Raw genomic sequence first — 27,654 nt, forward strand, 5'->3', positions numbered from 1 at the left:
GCAATGGCAAAGGCATTGATAAGACAGGCTCAAGTGATGCTAATGACACCAGCTCACTCAAGGTCCTTCTCAGTCTGAGGGGGAAATTCCATTCCAAGCCCCTCTTTTTGGGGTTACTCTCTTCCATGACAAAGCATTACTGCCTTTGTATGTGCACTTAACCAGATAGTTCAGATCAGTTCCAAGATTAGCCTAAAAGGCATGAAACTGAAGGGCCAGCAAGTGCCAAACAAGTCAGTGATAGCTGAGATTTCCTCTACACTTCCTTAAGTGAGTATTGGGAAAATTCTCCTGATAAAAATTCCTAAAAATACCAACTGCCTTGGGAAAATCTTGGTCATTTTGCCAAGCAAGAATATTTACAGTCAAGCTGTATGAAAAAAAGAGCAAATGTTTAAATGGGTTTCTTAAAAAAGAGTCCTTCCTCTATTCTGTGTTCTTGCACGTCAGCACAAGGCTCCGGTTTAAAAATGTGTTTTGAAGATACATCAACTTGATATTCACATTCTTCATCCCATAACTTGGCATATCTTGCACTATTGAACTGGAACAGGAAGCAGGGATCAGCTTTCTGATTCAGTAGTTGTGCAGCTGACATACAGTTACACCCTTTGAGAGATTTCTTCGGAAAAATGACGAGTTTCAGCTGAAGTGCACACAAACCACATATACATCATTACTCATAATGCAGCACTGTGTATCATGATTGAGAAATTCAGGCCACTCTTTCTACTTTTGATGTCACTGCTACCTGGGATACTTTTAAAATGCTCACCACCTGAGTCACTCAAAGGAAAACTGCACCCTTGCACATGTGAAAACAGCGTGCCTATTCATTAACAGATAAACTCTCTCTCTTCAGATATAGAGATCAGTCCTTTCTCAGAAGTGTTGCGCTTCTTAACAGAGCAGAATTTCTCAGGACAAACACTACCTTTATTAATTACAGTGTCGAAGCTAAAGCATGTAGAAGTAATACTGAAGTATGGTGAATTGTGCCAAATTCCACCACACCTTTGCTTTTGGCAGATGTGGAGCAAAGTGCCTCAATAATATCTATACAAGAACCTCACCACACCCTTTGGAAACTCACATAGTGTTAGAGTATGTCAGCAAGGATTGTTTGGCAAGGGAAGGCTTGCAAATTTACTAGTAGGAGGCACACAAAAGATCACTATCTACTCTCTTTCAAAATAAAGACACGTGTATTGACAACCAAAGCTTTAAAGAGAGAAAAGATACTCAAAGACTGAATCTTTTTTAAACTTAAAAACTATTTGAAATTTCAGGTTGATTCAAACTTATTATCCTACATATAATTCCGTTAGAGCACAACCCAAAATCTGTTACAAGCAGCCTAGGTGATACATATAGGGTTTTTTTTCAGTTGACAGTATTAGGAAAAGCTCATGCCATGCTCTCAATAACACCACAACTGAGGCATCACACAAAAAAGAGTCCTTCTTAGCACTGAAAAGTTTATGTTTCTAGTCATAGAATCATAGAATATACTGAGTTGGAAAGAACACATCGGGAACATCGAGTCCAGCTCCTGGTCCTGCACAGAACACCTCAAGAATCACACCATGTGACTGAGAGCATTGTCCAAACGCTTCTTGAACTCAGACAGGCTTGGGGCTCTGACCACTTCCCTGGGGACTCTGTCGCCTCGTGAGGGGAAGAGGAGGGGCAGGCACCGATCTCTTCATCTGATTCTATGATTCTATGATTGGTACCTGCCCCTCTGCTTCTCCTCACGAGGAAATTGTAACTGCAATGAGGTCTTCCCTCAGTCTCCTCTTCTCCAGGCTGAACAGACCAGGTGACCTCAGCCACCGCTCACATGGCTTCCCCTCCAGACCCTTCACCATTCTCATGGCCCTACTTTGGATACTCTCTAATAGCTTAATGTCTTTTTTGTACTGTGGTGGCCAAAACTGCATACAGTACTCCAGGTAAGGCCGCATCAGTGCAGAGTAGAACACTTAGCACTCTTACTATTTCTTCATTTTCTGTGCCCCTCCTTACAGTTTTTAACTTTAAATCACACAGAGATTTTTTTTAAAAAAATTACATCAGACCTCCAAAGATATTCAAATCTTCTCAGATTTCAAAATCCTTTTCCTCCTCATGCTTCTTGTATCTCCTAAAGTCCTTTTAAAGGTTTGGGGACATTTAAAATTCTTTCATATTTAAAATCTACTGGCCTGCTCTGGCTCAGTCAAAAACTTGAATAGAGTGCTCAGCTGGCTGAATTAGAAATTCTTCCCTCCCAAGTAAATAAACAGTGCTTATACTGGTAAAAAACACTTGAGGATGTCAGGAAAACTGAATAGCTTTCCTTCAAACATCACTTTTTCTTTTGATCTTCCCTGAAATTTAGAACATGTTAATTTTGAATTAAAAGAGATTTCCAAGAGCTGTACAGAGTTGATAGCTAAAGTAAGCTACCAATGAGTATGAAAACCAGTCATGGAAAGTTGTATCCTAAAAATCCTGTGGGAGAGGAGAAGCTACTATTTTCTGCAACAGCAAGTCTTTCTCTCAAGACCCTCAAGAACCTTCACAGAATCACAGAATAATGTTCTGTTCAGACATCAAACATATCACCTACTCCTGAACCCAGATGCTAATGAACAGAGCAACACACTGCAGGAAAGTCAAAATGACGTGTGCAAAGTTACACTGAAACTGGAGGAAAACAAAATGCCTTTAAAAGGCTGAGATCTGGCCAGGGCACTGATACCCTGCCAATATTTGTTCTAACCAAATGGAAACACGAATGACTGCAGTGAAAGGGCCCAAAGGTTTACTTCCCACAGGAAGGGCACTATTAACACAAATATAAGTCCTCTAGTGTACTGCTGTGTTGACTTAGTAAAGAGTGGGAGTACTGCTGCTACTGAGTCAGCAGTAGCACCATTCAAAGTCGTGTCCTCTGGTGATACTAACTTAAAAGGATATTAGAAAACATTATCAACCCATCACATGGATTTAGCATATTTTGTCCTTTGAGATGAGTATAATTCTAGTTACTCAGTATGCTATTTTTATTTCTATTTTTTATTTTTATTTTTATTTCTTAACTACCAGCTCAAGAAGTGTTCTAAAAAGGTAGCTTTAAAACCCTGTGCAAAGGCACAAGCCTCTCATTCAGTCTAACTGCGCATTTCTGTGTAAATAGAACACCTCAGTCACTTCTTGTAAGGCAGCAAGCAGTATCACAGTGTAGAAAATTAAATTACTCTGCTTTAAAACCAGAAAATCCACAGTATTGGATTGCTCTAGGAAATGAAGTCTTTTCAGGGTATCTATCACTTGTTCAACAACATGGTTAAATTTGCAAACATTATTCTAATCATTTAAGCCTTGGAAATCACTGAATGCCAATATAAACAGATTAGAGTTTTCCCAGGTGTAATGGAAGCAATTAATTATGCAGTGAGTATCTCTCCTACACTATGCTGCTGTCTAGAAAACCTAACAGATGCATCTAATTACAACTCACACTGAAACATGCTCCTTATGTGTTGCTACAATTTTAAAAGACCCGAGGGGTAGGAAAATATCCAATTAAAGTAATGTGGCACCTCACAGGTAGGAAAGCAACTTTAACAAAGCTTTCCTTTCCCAATTATATTGTTGCAGAAGGTTCACCATTGGCAGGGAATTGGCAGCTGCGCACCCATATGCCCTACATCAAATTTTGCAGGTATTTCCATAGTTCATTCCTCACTACAGGATCCTCCATGACAGCTGCTGACCTACAACACAAGTCCACGTTTAACCCATGCTCATAGACAGCAGGTCAGAAGAAAGCTCCAAAGGTAGTTTGTGCCAAGGAGAGAGACCTTGTGAGTCCTGCTCGGTGTCGAGGAGGCAGCCCTGGAAAGCAACTCCTGTCTAGGTTTTCAAGGTGGAGTTTTCAACAATGCAGAGAGGTAAAAAATGAAATAAAGGGCCAGGGTAGGATTATACAGGATGCTTCGGTTAGGGGTCAGAGTGGGGATGGACGGCTACAGGAAGGACAACGGAGGAAGGGACAGCATGATTGCAAGGAAAATCAGGAAAGGAGGTATTTTTGTAGCCAAGGAAAGATGAAATGGAAAAAAAATAAGGAATAGATCTCTGTTGTGCTACATCAGTCAGCTTTCAGATTAGGTGGGGAAACAGAAATGAAGTCTAATTTAAGACCCACATTAGATTCTAGTGATGTTGCCACTGACAGTACAAGCAAAGGTCTCATGCCTGTCTCTTAACCTTGGCTATCTCACAGTGGCAGCATTTCCCTGGTTGTACTGTCTTAAAATCCTTCAAGATTAGCAAAACCCATTTTTCCAAAACTGAAACCCACCAGGAGTGACCAATTCTTTCTGAGAAGGAAAAGGACAACAGAAAAACTCACACATAAGAAGTCACTCTCTTTTTTTTTTTGTCTGTCTGTTTCTCAGAGATAAATTCTTTAGACAAATCATAAAAAAAGTAGGTCAGGAACTGCCTTTTTTTAAACTCTCCAAACCACAAAAGAAAGGCTCTTCAAAGTAGTGTGGGTTCAAGTTGTTACTAGTCTGTTGCCACAGAAGTGTTTATAGAAATACTTATGTAGTCAGTTTTGTGAAGTTCTTGTGTGGTATCATTCTTACCATCACTTCACATCCTACTCTGAGATGATTCAGCTCTCCCACAGGGATGTGGGCTACAGCGCAGAACACATTGCCCAGTCATGAGTCATAAGAACCTTTGCAGAACCGGCCAGGCACACTATAAATTCACCCTACCCTTCATGTGAACTGCAGAAACCTTGGAGACACCTGGAGCAGCAGTGTTTCTTCCTGTACAGAACAAGGTACTGTAATGATTTCTAGATACCATTTATTTCACACATTCTTGGATGATGTTGCTTTGTTGACAAATGCATAGCAAAAAAGGAAGCAGGGATCTGAACTGGAAACCATCTAATACTGGGGAAAGTAATTAACTAAGATTGCACAGGCATAGTCTAGAAGGTGAAAGTCTTAAAAATATACAGGAAGAGCAATTTATTGTTCAGAGTTCTATAATTTCTAGGGCTCACTGACTAGCACATATATCATAGCAGAGTAAGAACCACAATGTTTGCTTAAGTCAGCTAATTTGTTCTTGTGCTCTTTAGTGCTTAGAATTATCAGATCAGCTCCTGGTATGCAAACTACTTTGGGGACAAACTGTCTTTATTCTAAGGCCATCCCATACCAACCAGAAAATCTCCTAGTCCCTGTCTAGAGCTCTCAGCTAAACCTGAAAGACAAATGACAAATAGCAGCATTCGTGGGCTACTGAATACAGAAACTTTGTCCTGCAGAAGTACTGGGAAGCTAGGATCTGGGCTACCACTGTAAGACAGAGCTCAGGACACTTCTGAAAGTCAAAAAGGTAATTCAGGATGCTTAGCATGCAACAGCTGGGGCGGTGCTTCCTCAAGCATAGGAAGGAATCTTTTGTCCTCACCTAAATGAATAATTTGACTCTATTGTTACCAGAGTATTTGTTCACTACAGCAATGAGCATCAAAACACTCTTGCACAAACTGAAGCATAAAATTTGTCATAAGGGAGAGCTTCTCCATATTTTCTAGTCCAGGCACTGGTGAGTAACGTTATCAACTGTTACTCCAAGATGCTGTAAAGGACAGTGCAGCAAATGGTCACCAAATAGGAAACAAGATTGGAGGCTGGTTTATCCCTAAAAATGATGGCTAGTGCCATCAGTGAAATATGGACATGGACATGGACAGGGCATGCTAAACTTTATATGACTTTATTATAGTTAATCCTCCTCATTCTTCATATAGATAATTTTAGAAAGCCTTTAAATCACAAAAGGAAGTTCAAAAAGTGAAGAGAAACTTGCAGACACATAGCAGTCATAATTAATCATTTGTTAATAGCATATTTTCTCCCTTTCTTTGCAGCTTCAGAACAATGGATGCTTTAAATAAAGCAAACACAAGCTTTGCTCTTGACTTTTTCAAACAGCAGTGTCAGGAAGATGGTGACGAGAATATTTTGTTCTCCCCTTTAAGTATTTCATCTGCCCTGGCTATGGTTTATTTGGGAGCCAGAGGTAACACTGCAGATCAAATGGCAAAGGTGAGTGTGGGCTTCAAAAAGTAGATGTCTGAAAGGGTAGGTCTCTTGGAATAATGTCCTCCATGACAGAATTTTACTGTGATGGAACAGAGGAAAGCCATATATGTGTAGAGTTTTGATTAGAGTGATTTTTCTACTTATGCCAGCTCCCATTTTATCCCTGATGTGCTTTGCAATGAATAGACCAGTTCTCCACTTTTGCAGATCAACTCTACTCTAGCCTCTGCAAACAGGACCCTAAGAAATGACAGAAGTGGCACTGGTGCCATTGTCACCTTTTAAATTTCACCAGCAGAAACAAGGGATTTTTATCCCAAAGCTCAGTAACTTGAGCACTCACCAGGGAGTAGGAGGTTTGGATTCTTCTTCTACTCCGCCACAGAAAATTCTTATCTCATATCTCATCTTACTGGAAATGACTGCACAGAAAAGGACTCTCCCTTATAGTTATTATAAGTTTTACACTTTGCTAAACATAAATCCACATCTCCGAGATTAGAGAAGAAACAAGTTGAGACTACAACCCTTTCTTTAGGATGTATATTTTATTGGCAAAATCACTGACTGAATTCACTAAGTTGCACTTGTTCAAAGCTCATGGTTTCAGCACGTGACAGCAATGACAGCCCCAATGCACGGTTACCTAACACCTAATGCAGTTACCTACCTCCTATCGTAGGAGGTGATCCTTATGAATTTGCATCTGCTAAGGCAGAAGTTGTCCCACCTGCTAGGGCAGTGATGTAACTCCTGATATATAGGAAAAAAGAGAGCCAGTAGGGTAAAAAAGAAAGGAGTGATCTCCTGTTAGGATGAAGGGAAAACAAAACAAAAGGCACAGCTCTTCTCAAAAATGTTCCAAGGTTGATCGTGCCCCTTTGTAGCCTGGGTAAGGCGAACAAGACCAGAGAAAGGGATTTAAGGCATGAAACTGCCTGCACAATTTTCAGGCTTTCTAACACATATGCATGCTCCATTTAGACTTCTGTTTTGATAGGCTCCATCTGGAGATAATTGGCTCTTCCTAAGACATAATTCCAAGCAGGCAGATTTCTCTATAAAGACTAGGTATGTAAGAGTTTTGCACTGCAGCCCTCAGCTTAGTGTACACAAGCCATTTTGTACACATGAGCCTCAAGACTTAATCAAAGATTTTATATTCAGAAAGGCCTGAATAAAATCTGAGCTTGACTCTCTTCATTACCAGTTCCCATGACATCACTGAAAATTTTAACAGAAACGGCAAATTTTCTATTGATCCATTTATTATTGCTTTTTCCACTACAGGTACTTCACTTTAACAAAGTTGAAGGAGCCAAAAACGTCACCACAACCATAAGAATGCGAGTCTATTCTAGAACAGAAGACAGTCTATCAAATCGATGTGCATGTTTCCAGAAGGTACCTCACCCAAGATAGTGATCAAGCTATGGGGCATGGTCACATCTTTTCTTGCTTGTATTTTCCTTCCACATTTGCATTTGCTTACATTTGCCTTCCTCAGAATTAGTGTACACAACTAATTGGTACAACATCCTGTGATACCTTCACCTAATGCAACATTTATTACATGCTTCCCCTTTTTAGGCAGAATTGCAAAATCTAATCTCAAATTTGCAAAATTTAACATTTGATGTTATCATTCTCTATCAATAGATCTCTTGTTCTTTCTCTCTTAGCTTTCAGGGCAGATTTCTTTCCCAAATTATTACTGTTCAAAAGCTAGCACACTTCCTACCTCAGAGAGCTAATTCCAAGGATTATCTGCCTTCCACACATTTGATTGCATCATTAAGACAATAAAACCAAAACGTTAACTTTTCCAAGCTACCTATGGTTGATATGTTTCAGAAATTAGTCTCCATTTCAATTGAGCAGTTAACAAAATAAATTTACATATTAGGATTTCCTGAAGTAGACCAGTTGCCTGCAATAAATCTTAGAGAGATGGGAATAATTATATTCCTGAAATATTTCTTTGCCATAATGGCAGAAATCTTGTCCCAAAGTATATGTAACTGGACACAGCAGAGAAACACAGAAAGGTAAATGTAATCCCTCTGAGGGAAAAAAGCTCTTTTTCCTCGCTGACAATTTAAGCAGGGTGGTGTCAAGCTCTTCTCCTTGCTCTTTCCCATCATCCTTATTTGTTGTGGGAGTGAGCCATTTCCCTGCAGTCTGCCCACAAAACCCCAACTCCTATGAGTTTTGATGAGTGGCCACTTGGTTCTCCATCCCATGGCCAAATCCCAAGGTGGGAAGATTTATTTTAGGGGTTATGTCAACATCTCATTGGCACTGCATGAACAGGAGAGGGGTTGTTGCTCATGAGTAATGCTTGTCCTAATTGTAAGAATTACAGAGTGCTATGTACAGCACTATGTGTAGTGCTACGGGTTTGAACAGTTTAGAGATTTAAGTGTCTGTTCATGCCTCTGATTCTGAATCAATAGCAAGGTGAATACAGCACAGATGCAGACTTTTAGGTTACTAATTCACAGTTTATCTTCCTTGAGCTCATTTGAGAGTCTGAGCCAACATTCATTTAATCCTGTTGTTACTTTAATACAAATAACCTACTGCAATTACTGAAACATTAAGAAAACCCAACAAAGCAAAATAAAAAAACCCGAACAAACCACAAAATTTTAAGAGAGAGATTAAGAAATTAAGGGCAAACCTTCCATGTAACACCCTTGACTTTCATAAATGAAAGGAACGACAGAGCCAAATCTTTATGCATTGTTTAACAATTACTCTCTCTCATTTTCTGGATATCCTAAGTTTTGTAATCTTCACCTATAAATCCTTAAATATTTTACATAGTTCAGGCTCTTAAGACTTACATTGTGAACCATATCTGCCTGCACCTTTAAAATTATTCTTTTAATACTGACAAGCTTAGAGTACCTCTTCTGTTGTGATACAGGTAACAGATCACCTGAAGAGAAATACTTTACTTGGAGCTGTATGAAAGCAAAAATTGTGAAGTTTTAACTATTTTACACAACAGATGAATAACATTTTTTTTCTTTATTCAAGAAAGAAATTGGCAAATCAGATAATATCCATACTGGATTTAAAGCACTAAACTTTGAAATCAATCAACCTACTGAAAATTACCTGCTTAAAAGTGTCAACCAGTTATATGGAGAAAAATCATTGCCTTTCAGTAAGGTAAGCCTTTTATTCAGATTATGCAGTGCCAGTTAACCTTCATAAACTGTCTATGACAATATAAACCACATACTTTTAAATATTTTCACTACATTTGCAAATCATGTTATTATCCTTGACATAAGTGTTTTCTATGAGACTTTTCCTGAGACTTTGGACACTAAAATTTTAGTTTTATGGGATGTGTATCTAATCTAAGAATCATTTGCAGATGTAGTTAGACAAGAACATTTAAATTGAGCATTTCCACTAAAAAAATACATTGCTCCTTTGACAAAACACTATGCTTTTGTCCATGCAATTTTTATCTCTGGCTGTAGTAGCACTCATATTGCAAAAGAACAAGCCTAATACGAGTTTCTCTCTTGCACTGCAGGAATACTTACACTTGGCCAAGAAATATTACAATGCAGAGCCACAATCAGTTGACTTTGTGGGAGCAGCAGATGAAATCAGAAGAGAGATCAATTCCAATGTTGAACAACAGACTGAAGGTAAGTTCCAGCCTCTCCTCTCCAAATCAAAAAGAAGCCATTTTGCTTTCTCTCTACCCAAGGGGCCGATGGCAGGTAAACAATTAACCTCAGAAAGGTAAATCAGATCACTTTTCCTAAAGTACTCATCTAGTTACAAGGCCTTACTAAAATTAGTGTCCTCCATCTGAATGTGGGAGAAATATGGCTTGTTCTTCTTTGTAATTCAAGATTAGCCCAATATATTTGCGAATAATCTCAAAATAGATGGGTGCTATGGCAGCACTTACAATTTCCCTGCCTTATAACCACAGAAACTGTGCCAACACTTGCACTGAAACAGTAAAAGTACACAGATGTGTGAATGTCCTTCTATTTTCTCTAGGTAAAATCCAAAATCTTCTGCCTCCTGGATCCATAGATTCACTCAGCAGGCTAGTCCTGATAAATGCACTCTACTTCAAAGGAAATTGGGCAACAAAGTTTGAAGCTGAAGCTACCAGGCAAAGGCCTTTCAGAATAAACACGGTATGGGAATATGCTGCCCTATACGCTACACTGCAGATGGAGAAAACCGAAAGAGAAATTCCTGTCACACTTTAAATCCACGCGGCATAATAGTTACTTCATTTAAAGCATACAGTATATTTTCTTCACCACACTTTCAGCACTAAGGCTGCACACACATAGTAGGCCCTGAGCCACAAGTAAAATTGTCAGAAGCTGACCTGAAAAAAGCTTCCATTCTCTGATAGCAGGAAAAACAAAGAGGTGGACAAAACTGTATGGGTTAGTTCTTTACATATTTATTTTTAACCATACAACGAATCAGAGTGAAATGCAGCTTCCCATAATGGGAGTCATCTGAGACAGCTCAGATAGCTTATCATGCCTTCAAGTGCCTTTCCAGAAGACCAGGGGTCCTCTGAAGATCCTGTGTCCTAGCCATAAGGATATCTCAGATACACTGGGCAGCTTGTAGAGTAAATACAATAATCATCCACTGTGCTGTTTTAACTCAGTCCTTTAGTGTTCAGAGTACAAATGGAAACCATTTAATTTGATTTGTTGCAGCATACAACTAAACCAGTGCCGATGATGCACCTGAGTGACAAATTTAACTTAAGCTACGTAGAATCAGTCCAGGCTGATGTTCTTGAGCTTCCATACGTCAATAATGACCTCAGCATGTTTATCCTGCTACCAAGTGACCTCACCGGCTTACAAAAGGTAAAACAACTGAGAACATAAATCATCTGAGAAAATGAGTTTCATTAACTTACTTACTTTATGTATGTGTGAGGTAAAAGACCAGGCTGCAGTCATGTTTCTAGGAAGGAGGGCACTGATCAGGCTCAAGGTAAAGCAAATCTCAAATTTGGTCTAGTACTGTGAACCTGAACCTCTTGAAGCTCAGACTAGATTTCTTACTCTTGGAAGCTAGCACATCTGTGCTTTCCAGTGTTGCTCAGTCCTGGAAACAAGTAACCCAAACCATAAGATTGCTCCTCTTCCTGCCCAACAAAAATGAGGACAGCCAGCCAGCCCTGTTGAGATCCACTGTCTGTGCTGATTTAGACAGATATGATTTCATTCTAAAAAAAAAAAAAAACCACCAAAAACTGGGCAGCCTCTGCTACTTTTCAGGATGTCCAGAACTGGTATGTATGGACACTGCCACCTTCTGTAAAAAGACTGATTATGCCTCTGGATAACAAACTCTTAAAAAATTTTCATTTATAGGGTGTTCTGTGAGAGGAAAAAAAAAAGCTCTTTTCAATAAATTCTAAAATGCAGGGAAGACAGAACTGGGAACAGAAAATCAACCTATTTTAACCCTGCTATATTCCCTGACAATTATTAAAAACAGTTCAAATACTGTGTTGACCAACCATAAGCAACACTGTTGTTTAGTTAAAAAGATTTCCAAACTGGTGTTTCCCTACTGTTTTTTCTTGTACGCTTATGACAGCTTGAAAAGCCCTCCATTTGAGAAAAGAGAAGAACATTCTGTAATTTTCTAATTCTCTTTTTACTAACTGCAGCTGGAAAGAGAATTGACTTTTGAAAACTTGTCTTCATGGACCAACCCAGAACTAATGGAGAAAATGAAAATGGAGGTTTATCTGCCAAGGTTTACATTGGAAGAGAAATATGACCTCAAATCTACTTTGAGCAGGATGGGGATACAAGATGCCTTCACGGAAGGCCAAGCTGATTTCACAGGAATGTCAAAGGACGGTGATTTGTTTTTGTCACAAGTTTTTCACAAGTGTTACCTGGAAGTCAATGAAGAAGGCACAGAGGCAGCAGCTGCCAGTTCAGCAGCACTGGCATCACGAAGTCTTGGTGCTACTGTTATTTTTGTGGCAGATCACCCTTTCCTCTTCTTTATCAGGCACAACAAGACCAAGACTATCCTCTTCTTGGGAAGATTCTCTTCCCCCTAGAAACTCAACAATTACTAAACAGGTTATTGCAACAACAATAATGAACAAAATACACACCACGAAGAGCATCTCAATAGTCTGTGCACTTCTTAACTTTCCTTTACTGTTGACAAATCTCTCAATGTTAGAAGAGAGCATATATTAAAAATAACCATGAATTCATGCTTCTGGCTCATTTTCCTGTCCAAAGAACCTGAAAATGCTAGCTTTACCCTGTAAGTACCAGACTGTGCATGGAACAATATTGCTGTGTCTTTTCAGTACTTTCTGAACCAGAACTGCCACCATTCAGAACAGGTTGAGTTGATCTAAGCAAGTAATTTTCAATATATGTGTTTTGGTACCTAAGAAGAAAAGAAAATCTTCCTCCAGAATGCTGCTCCATCTCCATTAGTTTCAGCTCACTATGCTGATCCCTGCAGGAGGGCTACCTCACCCACATTCTTGTCAGTTTTTTTACCAACTTTGTGGCCTGGTAGAGCTGATAATGAAATAAACCTGCAAAATCTTCTGTGTTCCTGGTACTGATGCTTCTTTTCTTTTGCATGAAAAGAGGCTAACACAAGTACTTTCTAATCTCTGGCCCACAGCAATTGGAAAATATTGAATAACACTATAGAACTGGAGGAAAAGAAAACCTTGAAACCTTCTCCTTTGTAACCTTCCATCCATACAATACTGTTTCCAGCCTAGCACTGCACTGCTTTGCTCTCACTTTGCTTTGCCACTTATTCCGCTGTTTTGAGGCAAGATCAAATGGGAGAATTAAGTCTAATTTAATACAAGTAATACGTACTCCCTAAGTGCTTTCAGGAAGATGACATGCGAAATCCCCCAGATTGTATTTACTCCTGTCACAGCTCTTTCTCTTAAGAAAGTGTTCTAATCAGTCTTGCATGTTTGCTGTGAGTGCTCCTGACTACCTGAATTCACAACAGAGAACAAAGGACTGGTGTTCTTAATGGACTTGCACACACCAACAGCATCTTACTAGAAACACATCTTCTCGAGACAGTAAGACTCCCTTTTCCTGGTAGAGAAGAGACTGTTGACTGTCACTGAGTCCTTTCTCTTTTCTTTCAAGTGCTCAACTGCTTCCAGGGTTCCTTCTGGTTCTGATTTCCAAAGGGGAAGGAGCATAGAAAAAGTGTAATGAAGCAAGTACTTTACATTACCCCTATACAACCCCAGCAGCACTGCCTTCTGTCTGTCTCAGTTGTGAAACATGACACAGGATCCCCATGAATTCAGGTCTAATTCTGCCTTCCCTCACTAGTACAAGAGCTTCATGTCCCCAGGGATAAACATCTTAAGCACTTCCTGATGTATCTTGGGAATAAAGACAGGAAAGCCACACCTGGGAGGCCAATGAAAAACAAAATCATGACAACATGCAAACAAACTCACAGGCCTTTAAAGTCAATGGAAATGTGAGACACCTTTTCACTCTTCTTCAAATATTTGAAGCACGATTGCAAAGATGACAGACTTAATGTCCTCTTCTCAGTGCCAGGTCATTACCAAGTGGCAATAGCCACAACGCTTGAAGGGTGAGTTGTATATTAGGGAACAACCTTTTTCCAAGGTGAGCAGCCGTGAACTGGAGAAGGTTACTCAGAAACGTTATGTAATCTCCATCCTTGGAAGGGCTTTGGTTAACCTTATCTACTGGTGGCCCTACTCCCAGCAGGAGATTGACTTCTGGATGTCTCTTTCAATGAATATGTGTGATTTTTTTCTCTCCTGTCAAAAGCCACTCTGCCTTGCCATCTCTCTTTCTCAGCCTGCCTGGCATCCTTGCATGTTGACTAGCAAAGGCAGCTAGCTTGCTCACATTCAGCATACTTCTTTGGGACTTGGAAGTCTCCTGGCTTGGGCTTTCCTACCACCTAACCATTCAACTTACCTTTCAGCTATCCAGATTTCTTGAGGACTTACTCATTATACTAAAACAAACACTTGTTTAATTTCTGGCATTTCTCCACTGCCTTGCACAACATTGATTTCTGCCGTTTTTTAGAATTCTTAACCCACTCTGTTCCTGTAATCAGGCTTGCAGCAAAATGCTTAGCACACAATTTCCTTCCCTTCCTTCACCTTCCCCTGTCCTCCAGTTGGTCTCACAGTAGTTGCCACCATCTTCTTTCACCACTGTCTCTCTTCTGGGACTGTAGAGTGACAACTGCAGTGCCATGTTTCCCTCCACTGTCTGTTTTCACTCCAACCTTGCTCAAGCCCTCCCAGTGTGGTTGTTTCAATTCTTGTCCCCCTTTACTACATGTAAGTACTGTGCAGTAACTCAGTGTTTTGCAGTGTTTCTCACAAATGATTCCCATGTATGGTTGCAATGAGGTTTCTTCACCAACGCAACCAGTGGGGTGTCCATCCTTTACCCTCTGCATGGTCCTTCATGGCTTTGGGTCTGCCTATGTTATTAATGATCTTCAACTTGAAGCTGGACAAGCAGTGTCTAATTCAATCACTAAGCTTGGTGTTTTATGCTGATGTACTGAATTGGAAACACAGGAGTTACAGCTGCACAAAACCAGAGAGAAGAATCAGGCCTTCAATATCTGCTTAAATCCAGGAAAAAAAAAAAAGTATTGTGTAACCTTTTTGCTAGTCACTTATTTTAAACAACAGACTTGTTTTCTCCACAACACCAGAAAACCTTTGGAATGGGTGACCTGCTTTGCTATCCTGTCAGTAGACTACTGTGGTGTAACAACAGAGCTGAGACTTTAACTCCATTGTTCTTTTGAAATGTCTAAAACTGAAAAGTGACAAGGTTAACAAAGAGGCCAAAATTATGCAAGATCTTTTGGGGATAGAAAAGAGCTTTGGGTAGAAGGAAACAACATGGATGTAGGGGAGAAGGAAAGGGAGGTGCAAGTAGTACTATATTTCTTAATTTAAAAATTGCTTAACACACAAACGCAGAACCTGACTGAAGACAAGACCTAAGTCTTCTCTCTCACAGGATCAGAGGTAAATATTTAAACTAAAATATTTAAACTTTGAGTAGTAACTTCTACAATGCTTTTAAAAAGCAATCTGTGCCATGCATGACTGTATAGATAAAGTATAATATACCAGTGTTATAGTGCATAATTCTTGCCTCGTGTTTTCCTAAATGTTGACCATTAGACAAAATAAATCTTGAGCCTAAGGAAAACTGCTAATTTGGGACAGAACTGATTACGAGAAGGAAAGTTTTCTTAGGGTAGTGACTGCCTTTCAATTAAAATCTTCAGTTCAATAAAGGAGTTCCATATTTCAGGTGAAGGCACATTAAGGGACTCAGAGGAGTATTCATTAGCAGACAACAGAGAAATTTCCATCCTGATGCTTTCTTGGTTGTGTTCTCCAAGGGGAGAAAATCACTCAGTGGTCCAGATGTGGTACTGACAGGATACTGGCTGCCAGAAGAACTGTAGTGGTTTGGCAATTAAACACTTGATAAATATCTGTAGACTTCAGAGATTGCTCCACTGTTTCTGATGCTCCATTCCATAGATACAAATATTAATAACAACAACAACAAAATCAACATTTTTGGTCTTCTGAGTAGAAAATGACATGAGGCAGGTACTACTGGGCAGATATCCTAAAGTCTGGAGTGCTTATAACCTCCACTCATCTGCCAGTTTCTGGGGAAAATAAAACTGCTGGAACATACAGAAGGGGTGGTAGGTACACATAATGAATAGAACTCCATCAATCTAAATGGAAATACCAGCTTTGCTGTTCATGATACTATTCAGAATAGGTGGCTGATCAGAAAAAGAAAATGAGCCTAAGAATTATGCCTAAATTCTTTCACAGAATCAGCTTTCAGTTCTATACAGATCCAAAATGAAACAGTGGGAAACTCAGACATGCTGTGAATCAATGTATTAAAGATGCATTTACAGTCCCCTGCGAACAATAATTTGATAAATCATTAGTTAAGGATAAAAAGGAAGAAAAATACTCAATTTACAAATTGCATATTTTTGAAAAGCAAAGGCAGAAAGAAACAAGGAGAAAACTGCAGCTCTGTAAAAGAGGACATATTCATAGTTAGAGGAAAATATTATTTGGCTAGCAAAAAAACTAGAAGAAATTACTGTTCCTAGTAGGTGGCAAACAGTATCTGTGTGGAAGATAAATACACAACTATGCTATTAGTTTTTGTTGATGTCAATGCATTGTGTTGCACATGTAACATTTCTTACTAATACGTTTTGTGTACAAAATTTTAAACATTCAAACAGTACAATTCTGTCTGTTGCCTCTTTCCAGGCTGTAGCAATGGAAGTGGTCTCAACCTCAGTTGGCAAGTTTACGGTTGATCTTTTCAACAAGCTGAATGAGACCAACAAGGGAAAAAACATTTTCTTTTCCCCTTGGAGCATATCAGCTGCTCTGGCTCTGACATACCTGGGTGCAAAAGGGAATACAGCAACTGAGATGGCAGAGGTAGGTAGCTCTATAAAACATACACCCTATACAATACCTAGCTCCTGTAATAGCTACAAATCTTAGTGTTAGAAAAACTTGCCACCATAATGACAAGGAACCAAGGCACATAACAAGTGAATGGCAAATTTTATTAATGTCATAGCATGTCACTTTCTTCTCCACTAAGAGAAAGGGTCCTGCTGGTATCACATGCTGAGCACAGCGGTTCTCTGAACCTGACTTCTTCTAAATTATTTGACATCTTCTAATTTATCTTATGATTCTATGACTTGGTCACAGATGGGACATTGTGAAGCAAAAAGCTGATGCCAATAGCTCCTAACTAATTGGTAGGAGGGTTGCAGATCCCTGCATTCCCCCTCTCTATCTTGGCCAGGGTGCATCCTTCTATCCTGATTTATGCTTTCCTAAACAACTGCCTGACAATCCAACAGGAAAATATGAAGGGTTTTGGTATATCCACAGCCCCAAACCCAATCCTACTTAATGTCCCATAGGCACATTGCTGGCTCAGAAGGAGCTGTGATGCTCAGCACCGCCCAGCACTCTCCTCTGCATCACTGCACTCCTATTCAGAGGCCTTTGTACCATTATCATATGGAGAACAATTTGGGCTTGTACAAACACATTCCTGTTGCTGGAAGCAACAGCTGTGGAAGGGAGATCTGCCTTGCAGTGTGCAGACAGAAGCATTGTGTTGATGCTCTGGGAGAGGGACAGAGCTAATCATTGTTATTCTATGGAATTTATGTATACTAGAGCTTCAGCTTCCCTTTGATTAGTCACCTAAGCAGCAGACAGCACAGTGAGTTATCACAAGGAGTGAAACAAGACAACCATTTGATCCCCATTTGTCTTTAAGTAACACCAGTTCCTCCATGCCTGTTTCTTATCTTTAGAAACTCTTCTTGCAGGTTCTTCATTTTACTCAACCAGCAGGAGATGAAGCCTCTTCTTCTGTGGCCAGGCCTTCTCGGGGGAGACCGAAGAGAAGAAAAATGGTATCTATTAGAGCTGAAATTCGAAGACAAAGAACCTCCAAATCTAAATGTTCAGATACAGCTTTAGGAGTCCAGTATTTATTGTCTGCACCCCCCTTTAAAGTACAAATGCCCACCATACTTCACAACAGGTTGAAATTCAGTTCCTATCACTCATTCAGACTCTGAGAAGTATGAAAGGACAAGTCATTGGGATAGTATGGAAGGTTTGCTATATGGTTTGATGGTAAACTTGAAAAAATAATGAGTAAGAAAGGGGAACCCAAATTCCTGTCCCACATACATCACTTAGCATGTTTTGAAAGCTTCATGCAAAAATGCAATTGCTGAATGTTTGGTTTCTTTTTCCAAGGATCCTGAGAACAAGCAAGCTGCAGATGTCCATTCTGGCTTCAAAAAGCTCCTGACTGCCATCAACAAACCCAGAAGCACCTACTCGCTGAGAAGTGCCAACCGCATTTACATGGAAAAAAGCTTCCTATTATTACCTGTAAGTTAAATCTCAGAGAGGAGTAAGAAAAGGTGCAAAAAATATTTCTCACTTCAATTACTTGCCATTAATAGAACAGGTTTGAAGCTGACCCTGAATACTGCAAATGAGAGCTCTGGACTCCAGTGATAAACTTAACTAAAAAATACCAGTCGGTCTGCTCACAGAATTTAAGGATGCATTGCCCTTTGACTGTACTGTAGGGATTCCTTTCATGCAACGTGCCTTTAGTACTGGAAACCCCGATAGACAAAACTGTAAAAATTAAGCACATCCATGGGATGCGTGCATCCTTGTCACTTCTCCAGATAAAACTTGGAACAAATACAGGAAATTTTTGTTCTTCAGTTACTTCTTAATTGTTAACCCACAGTCCAAGAGAGTGCAATAAGGAGAATCCTGCAGTCCTCAAGGCCCAAGAGCCTATCAAGTACAAGAGCTAACAACTTCCCTTTGGGACTGAAAAATAGCGTAGTTCTCTAGCACAGAACGTTTTTGTTGCTTTTTTGTTATTTTTCAGACATATATACAGCTCAGTAAGAACTACTACAAAGCAGAACCACAGAAGGTTAACTTTAAGACAGCACCAGAACAGTCTGGAAAGGAAATCAACGCTTGGGTTGAAAAACAAACTGAGGGTAAGCTGAGCTTAACCCCAGCATCTTTGCTCTCCCATTAAGTCAGCCTGCCATTTCCTTTGGGCAGGTGTCCTTGCTTCCCCAGGTGCTACTGCAGCAGCCAGGTCATGCTTTCCAATGTGGATGTGGACAGTGAGTAGAGATGTGGTGGGAGGACAGAGGAAAAGCAGCACATTTAAACAGCTTCAAATAGCTGATCCAGACGCCAGTGAGATCCTTGGGGAGACTCCCATTGACTCTGCTGTGCTCTGCATCAGCTGATCCTCCAGTACAACCACTGTCCTGGCACTGCACCCATGCATCACTGGTTGAGCAGACAGAGGGGAAAGACAGCTCTGCCTGCCAGTGTGCTCCAGGGCGGGTGGGGATGCCTGCCCAGCTGTGCCATCCTGCACTGGCCAGAGGTGCTATTCTCCTTCTACCTGGTGCAACCAGATGGTGAGGCAATATATGGCTTTCTGCTTCTAGCTGCTTGTCACAAAGCTGTGACATTCTTGGGGGAAGGAGTAAATCCCTGTCAGTTAGCCAGGAGGACAGCAAACCGCTTTGGAAATGGTAAAGAAATTAATTGATTTATGTTAGGGAGCATTTTAGGGAGCAGGGCACTGAGGACTTTTTACTAAGAAGGTGAACTGAGGGAAAAAATGATCAAAATGTTCACACTGTTGGAATGAAATTTGACTCTTCTGATTTCAAAAGGCAAAATCAAGAACTTGTTGACTCCACGAGATGTGTCAAACGCCACCGAGCTGGTCCTGGTAAATGCAATTTACTTCAAGGCAGAATGGGAAGTGAAATTTCAGGAAGGAGATACAGATCTGCAAGCCTTCCGACTGAGCAAGGTAAGCTCCTCCTGTGTCCTTCTTACTGTAAACAACCTGGTGACAACAGCAACTGCTGAAATCATAAGTTTTTTAGGTATCCATGCGGTAACCCTCTGTGAAAAGCTGGTTACAGCAAAATCTGTCAGTGCTCAGCTCACTGAAATATTAAGATGCTCAGGTAAATGTTAATGAGCTCCAGATAACAGCTACTGTTTCCAAAAGTACTAGTCACTTAGGCTCTTTTTGCAAGAGTGCTAAGAATGACTAGATCATAAAAACATGGGTTTGAGAGCCCAGGCTTCATGGACAAGAACTACATGGCACGTCACGGCTGAGTAGGGTACCCAGACCTCTGAGGTGTGTAACCTAGCTAGGCACAAACATACCTGACCAAATACAGCTGCAGCGGTGTACCCTGAAGTTTTGCATGGTTGGAAGGGACTAGGAGAAATGATAATGGCATGTATCCAGAAGAGATGTTAATGAATTCACATTAAAAGACAAGAACTCTGGGCATTTTCCACAAACTCTACCTTCTGCCTTCTGATTAACCTCTATACATTGTCTGCTTCCCTGAATGAAGGGACGTAGATGTTAAGGGAGGTTACATACTCCTGACAAGGCAACTGCTTGGCAGGAACTCCCTTCATCATGAGCCCTTTTGCTCTGACACTAGTGTTATCTTCGCTTAAGGGCTGTGACATAAGGAACAATCAACTGGCCACTTTTTATCAACAGAGAGAGGAGACCACTGGAAAACTGCACAACATTTTTCCTCTTAAAACATAGCTGTTTCTCTACCACAGTGTTGTAAGGCCATAACCCATGCCTCCTCCATCCCCCTAATCCTTGCAGACATTTCTAACTCTCTTCCTCCCTCCTCTGTTGGCTGCTGTGCATATTTTGAGGGGGGAAGAGAAAAATCTGTCAGTTCAGCCCCCAATGAAAGATTTGGGACAAACATCAAGATGAACAATATAGTCCAGTCAAGAAAAGCTTTGGAAAATGAATGATAAATTGCTGTTTTAAAAGCTGTTTATAAAAGTTTCTGCTCCCTGCACTGTACTGAGACATCATCATCCTTCCATTCAAGGAATGATTTCTTCCTTTTAAATAAACACTTTACAGAACAAGACCAAGCCAGTAAAGATGATGTACATGAGAAATAAATTTCCAGTTCTCATCATGGAAAGAATGAACTTCAAAATGATTGAGTTGCCGTATGTGAAACATGAACTCAGCATGTTCATCCTCCTTCCTGATGACATCAAAGACAACACTACAGGTCTTGAACAGGTAAAAAACCATGATACATCCATTTTATATTAGCACACAGTCATTTAAAAAAAAAAAAAGCAGGCTGGCAACCATATCTCCCTTTCTGAGGACATGCTGTCATACTGTTTGACCCCTCCACTAGCTAAGTTAATTTCCTTTGATACTTATCTAATCCCAAGAAAGTTCCTCCACACTGAGCACCCTTAATTTGGTAAGAACTGAAGAGAGTAAACACTGTGCATAATCAGATGCTTAGCTCTTCAACAGCCCCATGACTGACACCCAATCTTACGTGTTCTTTAAGGGTTAAATCTCACTGCACGTTCAGGAGGGTCAGTACTGCACAAGTAGTAACAGCCTCTTCCTAAAATAACAGACCCCTCTGCCCCATGGCCTGGAAGTTTGTTTACCATCTTGTTCTCATTCTGTTTGCCCCTCTTCCCCCCACCACTTGTTTGCTGTCTGAAAAACCAAGATTTTGGTGAGACTGCATTTGCTATAATAATGAGATCTACCACTGTAGTTACTACAGTTCCAAGGTTGTTAAATTCTTGGAGTCTATACCATTCATTGCTTTCCTCCATTTGATCAGAGCTGAACTGTCATGGTGTAGTGCCCAGGACACCGAGTGGCAGTGAAAGACCTTGCTGGAAGACATTTGTTTCAAAGCTGTCATGGTAATACGTGCAATAATGTTAACACCTGTTTTTATAGAACTGGACCAAACTACATGCAATGCAGCTGTCAATCTCACAGCAATTTTCTTCACAGCAAGACTGAATTAAAAGAGAGGAAAGAACTTCCTCAGGGAATGGCAGCTGTTAAGTGCCCTCTCTGTCTTCCTTTTGCAATGAATTTGGCAGGGTCGGTGCTCAAAACTTTGCAGTATTTAGACTCAAATATTTGTTGCATACTCTGTCTCTGATAATCAGTAAAATCAGTTTCTATTTCATGCTTTCAGATAAATGTTAAATTCGCTATTTTAAAAAATGTTTAATTCGTTACATTGCCATAAAATTGAATAATTCATAGTTAATTAATTGTTTTTCCCTTGCAAACATCAAATTCCTTCTCTTTCTTTTAAATGATAGCTGGAAAGAGAACTGACCTATGAGAAGCTGTCCGAATGGACTGATTCCAAGAAGATGACTGAAACTCTTGTGGATCTGTACCTACCTAAGTTCAAAATGGAAGAGAGATATGACCTCAGTGATAATTTGGTCAGGATGGGAATGCCCAGCGCCTTCAGCCGCAATGCTGATTTCAGTGGAATGACTGAGAAGGGTGTTCTGCAGATCTCCAAAGTTTTTCACAAGTCTTTTGTTGCAGTTGATGAAAAGGGCACTGAGGCAGCTGCTGCTACTGCTGTCATTATAAAGCTAACAAGTGCACCTGTTGGCCATGTTCTGAAATTTAAGGTTGATCACCCTTTCTTCTTCTTCATCAGACACAACAAATCCAAGAGCATCCTCTTTTTTGGTAGATTCTGCTCTCCCCTAGAATGAATTACTACTTGCTCTCAGACAGCAACCAAGGTTCACTGTTCAATGGAAAAATGTGAACTGCAGTGCTAAAATCTCAACCTTAAGCCATATAGCCACCTGTACTGAAAATGTATGTTCTTTTCCTCGCACCCCAATCCCCCTCAAAGAAGGCAGCACCCAGAAACCATCCTGTGCCTTCTACTGCTCCTTTCCTATTGCTCCTTTCTATTGTCCTAATGAGACAGCCCTCCACAGAAAACAGTGTGGAATTTTGCTCCCTTGTATCAAACCTGCTCTTCTGGCTTTGTTGTTTGAGAGTAAGGTGGAGTCATAAAAGTCCTCTGCACCTAGCTAGATGGCATCATCTAGCCTATGTCAAATGCTGACTTCAAGGGAAGTGCAGCTCATTCTCTTGGCTCTCCCAGAGAGAAAAAAAAATCCCTAAAAATTAAAAAAAAAAGAACTTGTAGAAATCTGTTTGACCTCTTTTCCTCACTGAGAAGTGAGGAATTTGCATTTCCTTATGTTAATTTCCAGTTTAGGACTGTTGGGGATTAACAAAATTTAATACAAATCCAGAATAATCTTAAAAAGCTCCTTACCTTCTCCTGTCTCACCACACGTATATAGTCACATCACACCTCCCTCCTGCTCCTTCAGCTACTTGAAAAAATTAGGCTTTGAGGAAAAATTGTCCAGCCCTTAACATTTAATTGCTGACTTCTAATCATCTTGCATTTTTTCCTCATTTTTCTAAACTTTGTAGTTTAAAGTTGCTGAGAGTTCCAACCATCAAAAATGCTAAGAAAACTATGAGCAACATGCCTTCTTGCTACCTTTTACTGATATGTAATCTAAATCCTTTAGAATTTAAATCTGCTTCCTCTTTTTAATTTTACTTAATTATACCTGTTTCCTGTCTAATATCTGCACAGCTTCCTTGCTTCCTGTGTTATTGACCAACATTTGTTTTGTACCTTATGAGTGCATCTCAGCATAGCTATTTGTGGTATTCACAGAAACACCAGTGAAATTTTGATTGATGCTTTACTTGATAATTTTACCATGACCTGCATTTAATAAAGTAAATTAACTAGGAGTTGTGTTGTTATTCAAGACAATTAACTACTTGGTTCTCTTAGAATATCCTGTAATGTGCATGGCTGGAGCATGATTCCACTCTTGCCATTCCAAGTCAACCGCACACCATCCCAATATGCCAGTGGACTTCAAATAGGCCCCAAAATACTGTTATTCCACATGTTGTCCTAGGCATTCACTAAACATATCTGTCACAACACACTAGAAATAAGAAGTATGACTAGAGGCTATGGCCCAGAAGATCACCTTCCAAACAGCCCATTTGCCCATGTTCAACAGCAAACAAGCAACAAGATAAAAGTGAATCTTCCACACATCCCTTCTGCCCATGTACAGTAGCAAACAAGCAATGCTTGTTGGCTTGGGAGGGCAGCAGTTGTGGTATCCTGTGGCCAAAAGGAATAGCACAAAATTTTGTAGCCGTTGTGGTACTCTGACTACGTGTCAGAAAGCATTGTCTAAGACAACAACATTTGAATGCAGGCTACTGTAAAAGCATTTACTCTCAGCAAAATTCCACCTATAATTACAACTCATTCCACCTCACCAAAAGGTATTCTATGTGGAACTACATCTCCACCCAACAAAGTATACCTGCATCTTGTTCACTGTACCACAAACAGAGAAGTTATTGTTAGGACAGAATAGTCAAGATAGCAAGGCTTCAGGAGGAGAAGCACTTGCATGAGGAGGTATAAAATATAATTTTTTAAAAAAATGAAAATTTGGAAGGTGACCATTGTCAACATGAAGGCTGAGACTCTTCTGAGGAGCAACAAAGACCATTCCTCCTCCACTTAAGTGATGCCTGGCCATCAAAGACCCATCAGGGTGGGTAAGCATGTTAATTCTTAGCCTTGTAGCATTGTAATCCTATCTCTCTGCTGTGTGTATTCCACAATAAGTAATAACTGGGAATTCCTAAATAGTGCATATCCAGCCTGAAGGGTCACTACATGTAAGAGCAGAAGTTTACCCAAAAGGTGGAAAGAGTTCCATACCAAACCCAATGAAAAGTCTTCCCACTTCAATTTTTGTGCATCTCCTCGCTCATAGCACACTGCAGGGCTCTGCAAAGCAATACCTCTAAGGCTCTCTGAGGAACTACAGCACAGTGACTGCCATTTGATGAGAGGTGCAAAGGGTCAAACAGACTACTTTTGGTACCAAACTACTCCCAGTCTCAGCTTTTCTTAAAGAGTATACCTTCCAGTATAAGACTTGGAATACAGATGAAAAATGTGAAAGAGAAGGAAAGAAACCCTTTCATGGGTGTAACACTCTTCAGAGCTCATCTACTGAAAGCAACACACAGAGCTGTTTTGTTTGTGCCTCCCTGTACTATTTTCATGATAACCAGCACCTGGCTCTCAAGTCAGGCTAACCCTTACAGAATCAGAGAATCGTTCAGGCGACAAGTAACCACTTGAGATCATCTGGTCCCAACCCCTATGCAAAGAGAGTAAGCTGGTGCAGGTTGCAACAGGACCATATCCAGTTGGATTTTGAATATCTGTCTCCACCAATGGAGACTACACAAACTCTCCAGGCAACCTGTGCCAGTGTTTGATCATCCTCACAGTAAAAAAAGTGTTTATTTATGTTCAGATTGAATCTCACGTTTTCAGTCTGTGCCCATTGCCTCTTGTCCTCTCACTTGGCACCTCTGAGGAGGGCCTGGTTCCTTCTTTTTTTTGTTGCCTCCTGTAAGGTATTGGCCAAGTAATAGGTGTTACACAACTGCATTTCCCAATAACTATTTACAAGCAGACTTGAATTTATTCTGTATCATCAAGATTTGTAACTTCAGGTCCACAAACTCCTCCTTGAAAAGTCACAGTACTTTGAAAACTAAAGAAAGAAGTACCTACACGAAACTGATAAAACCAGCCTCAATATATAGATGTTGTGAGCACAGACTGCTTGTCACTTAGTGATTCCATGCCTGTCAAAACATGCTTTCAGTTTATCCTTCAGTGAAAGATGGAGCTTTTGTGTCCCAGTGCAAATCAGCTTCATAAAATAATCCCTGACACCTCTGTGATGGATGAACTTCATGACAAGCAGAAATGGTAGACACAGCACACAAAAACAAAACCAAGAAAATTTACAATAGTTGGTGTACTGTTAGTATCCAAGACAAGGACATATAAAAACTCCACTGCTTTCAAACTTCAAAGCAAATACACTCATACCTTTAAAGGTTTTATTTTGCCATCAATAACAGGCACAAGAAACCCCCTTTTTACATGTTAGTTATTGTCCAGTCCTTTACAGTTTTATTGCAACAGATGTGATAGTTAGTTTCATTTCTCTTTCCAGGGGACATAACTGAATAGGATTTTCTGCAGAGTAAAAATCCATACTTGGACTTAGTCTAAGAGTGATTTTAAATTCTGCTGCTTTTTACTAGGCATACCAGTAAGAGAACTGATCTTCAACAGACGCCCCAAAGGCTACTCAGAGTGGACCATATACAGAGTACAGGTATGGGAATATGTCAAATTGAACAGGCAGAAAGATACAACCTCACTGCTGAGCAAGATGGGGATGAAAGACAGCTTCAAAACAGACCAAAATTACTTCACCATATGCCAGAGGAAAATGACCAGTTTTATCAAAAGACTTTTTTATGACCGTTTGTAAGAGGTCAATCCACTTGAGGTCAACAGGTCAGGTGTTGCGATGCTGTGAAACCTTGTTTCTATCATTCTGGCTGTATCAATTAACTAATTTATCTCACTGTTTCAATCTGGCACAGCAAAACCAAGAGCAGTTCTTCTTCAGCTAATGTGCTCCCCTTTGTAACTCCAATTACTAAAAAGGATCTTGCAGCAACTGGTACATACCACAAAGAGTGTCTACACAATTTGGGTACCCTTTCTTCATTTTCCTGTATTTTTGGCCAATCTTTCCAGCTTATAGTACCACTAACTGCTTGGGTTTTTTTCTTCTCCTATTACTCTATCTAAAAAATAAACAACAGCAGATTAAGATACATAGCAGAACATTTCTTAGGCTCATAACTAAATATAATAGTGTCTAATATATTTCTGAAGCAAGAAATTAAGAGGATATTCCTGGTATGAAAGCTGCACACACTTAAAACCAAAAGATAGGAAGAAAGAGAGGCACATATATCCCTCTTGAAACCTTGTGCAGTATACGTACCAGTCACATTTCAAGTGAATAGAAGCACTAATATATGGACTTGTACACTTTACATAGATGCTTTTTCCATATAGGTTGACTGCATGATAATTGGTTTACTTTGCATTTGTCATACTAGTGGGCAGAGGCCATTACTAACCCTAAATGTAGCAGAAAAGACATATAATGATCACAAATGAAATTCATCAACACAACTTAGTGTAAGTCACACAAATTAGGATCAGAATTACACCAATTTAAAGTAAAACGTTTGTGCACATGTAAGTCTTTTAGATTTCACCTTTGCTGATATCCAGTTTTACACATCCTCCTGTTTTTGCTCTCTACTCCTAGACATCAGTTTCTGCAAAAGTCATTACAAGCAGCACTTTCAAGCAGTATTGCAGTTTTTGGTGGATGATTCAAAATCCCTCAATCCATCAGACAGGAATAATGAGCTCAGTACAGTGTAGGGCCTGTAGGTATCTAAAGCACCTTCACCTCCTTTGTGAGGAGCAGCGGTCTCTTAAAACAGCATCCACCATTTCAAATGAGCCCAGGGTTCACTCTCATTTCATCACTTATTTCAGGTGACTGTGTAAATATCTTCTGAGCTTCCTTTGTGACCTGCTTTCTGTAACAGAAGAGCAAAAATACAAAATATCCCTGTACAAAGTAAGGGTTTTATTTGACCTGAGTGCCACAAGAATTCAAATGCTTTCCCTCTCAAATCTAACCACAGGATGAAAGAGACCAACAGTCTATTTCAATATTCTCTTTTAGCCATAACTTTGAGATCAGTTTCTATTTATTTCCCCAGTTTGTTGAGTAAAAAGAAAAGGAAGCCCTAAAGTTATTTCAACATATCTTGTGCCAACACAGGGTGGCTGATACACTTTCTGCAACTCCTACACTCTTTGCAGGCCAAACACCAAGGTTGTGGAGGACATCTGTGGGTAAAATGCATACTGGCCTTCACATTCCAGGATATACATC

At 40.0% G+C, this 27,654-nt stretch overlaps 2 protein-coding genes across 2 annotated transcripts; both read left to right on the forward strand.

The window, feature by feature from the left end:
* Positions 1 to 4,746: 4,746 nt before the first annotated feature.
* Positions 4,747 to 12,262, forward strand: LOC103756409 (serpin B10). Its single transcript, XM_008922454.2, has 8 exons — positions 4,747 to 4,846; positions 5,951 to 6,128; positions 7,416 to 7,529; positions 9,171 to 9,305; positions 9,682 to 9,799; positions 10,164 to 10,306; positions 10,853 to 11,008; positions 11,824 to 12,262. Exons 2-8 carry the CDS (start codon positions 5,961 to 5,963, stop codon positions 12,226 to 12,228), a joined length of 1,239 nt encoding a protein of 412 aa, XP_008920702.2. The 5' UTR covers positions 4,747 to 4,846; positions 5,951 to 5,960; the 3' UTR covers positions 12,229 to 12,262.
* A 2,899-nt stretch (positions 12,263 to 15,161) lies between these two features.
* Positions 15,162 to 23,486, forward strand: LOC103756410 (heterochromatin-associated protein MENT). The gene is made up of 8 exons (XM_008922457.2): positions 15,162 to 15,216; positions 16,513 to 16,689; positions 17,607 to 17,693; positions 18,046 to 18,183; positions 18,704 to 18,821; positions 19,521 to 19,663; positions 20,774 to 20,941; positions 22,015 to 23,486. The coding sequence occupies exons 2-8, from the start codon at positions 16,522 to 16,524 to the stop codon at positions 22,426 to 22,428; spliced, it is 1,236 nt and encodes a 411-aa protein (XP_008920705.1). The 5' UTR covers positions 15,162 to 15,216; positions 16,513 to 16,521; the 3' UTR covers positions 22,429 to 23,486.
* The last annotated feature ends 4,168 nt before the right edge of the window (positions 23,487 to 27,654 follow it).

The sequence above is a fragment of the Manacus vitellinus genome, unplaced genomic scaffold, assembly GCF_001715985.3.
Source record: "Manacus vitellinus isolate BGI_N305 unplaced genomic scaffold, ASM171598v3 scaffold_33_pilon, whole genome shotgun sequence".
Taxonomy (NCBI): Eukaryota; Metazoa; Chordata; class Aves; order Passeriformes; family Pipridae; genus Manacus; species Manacus vitellinus.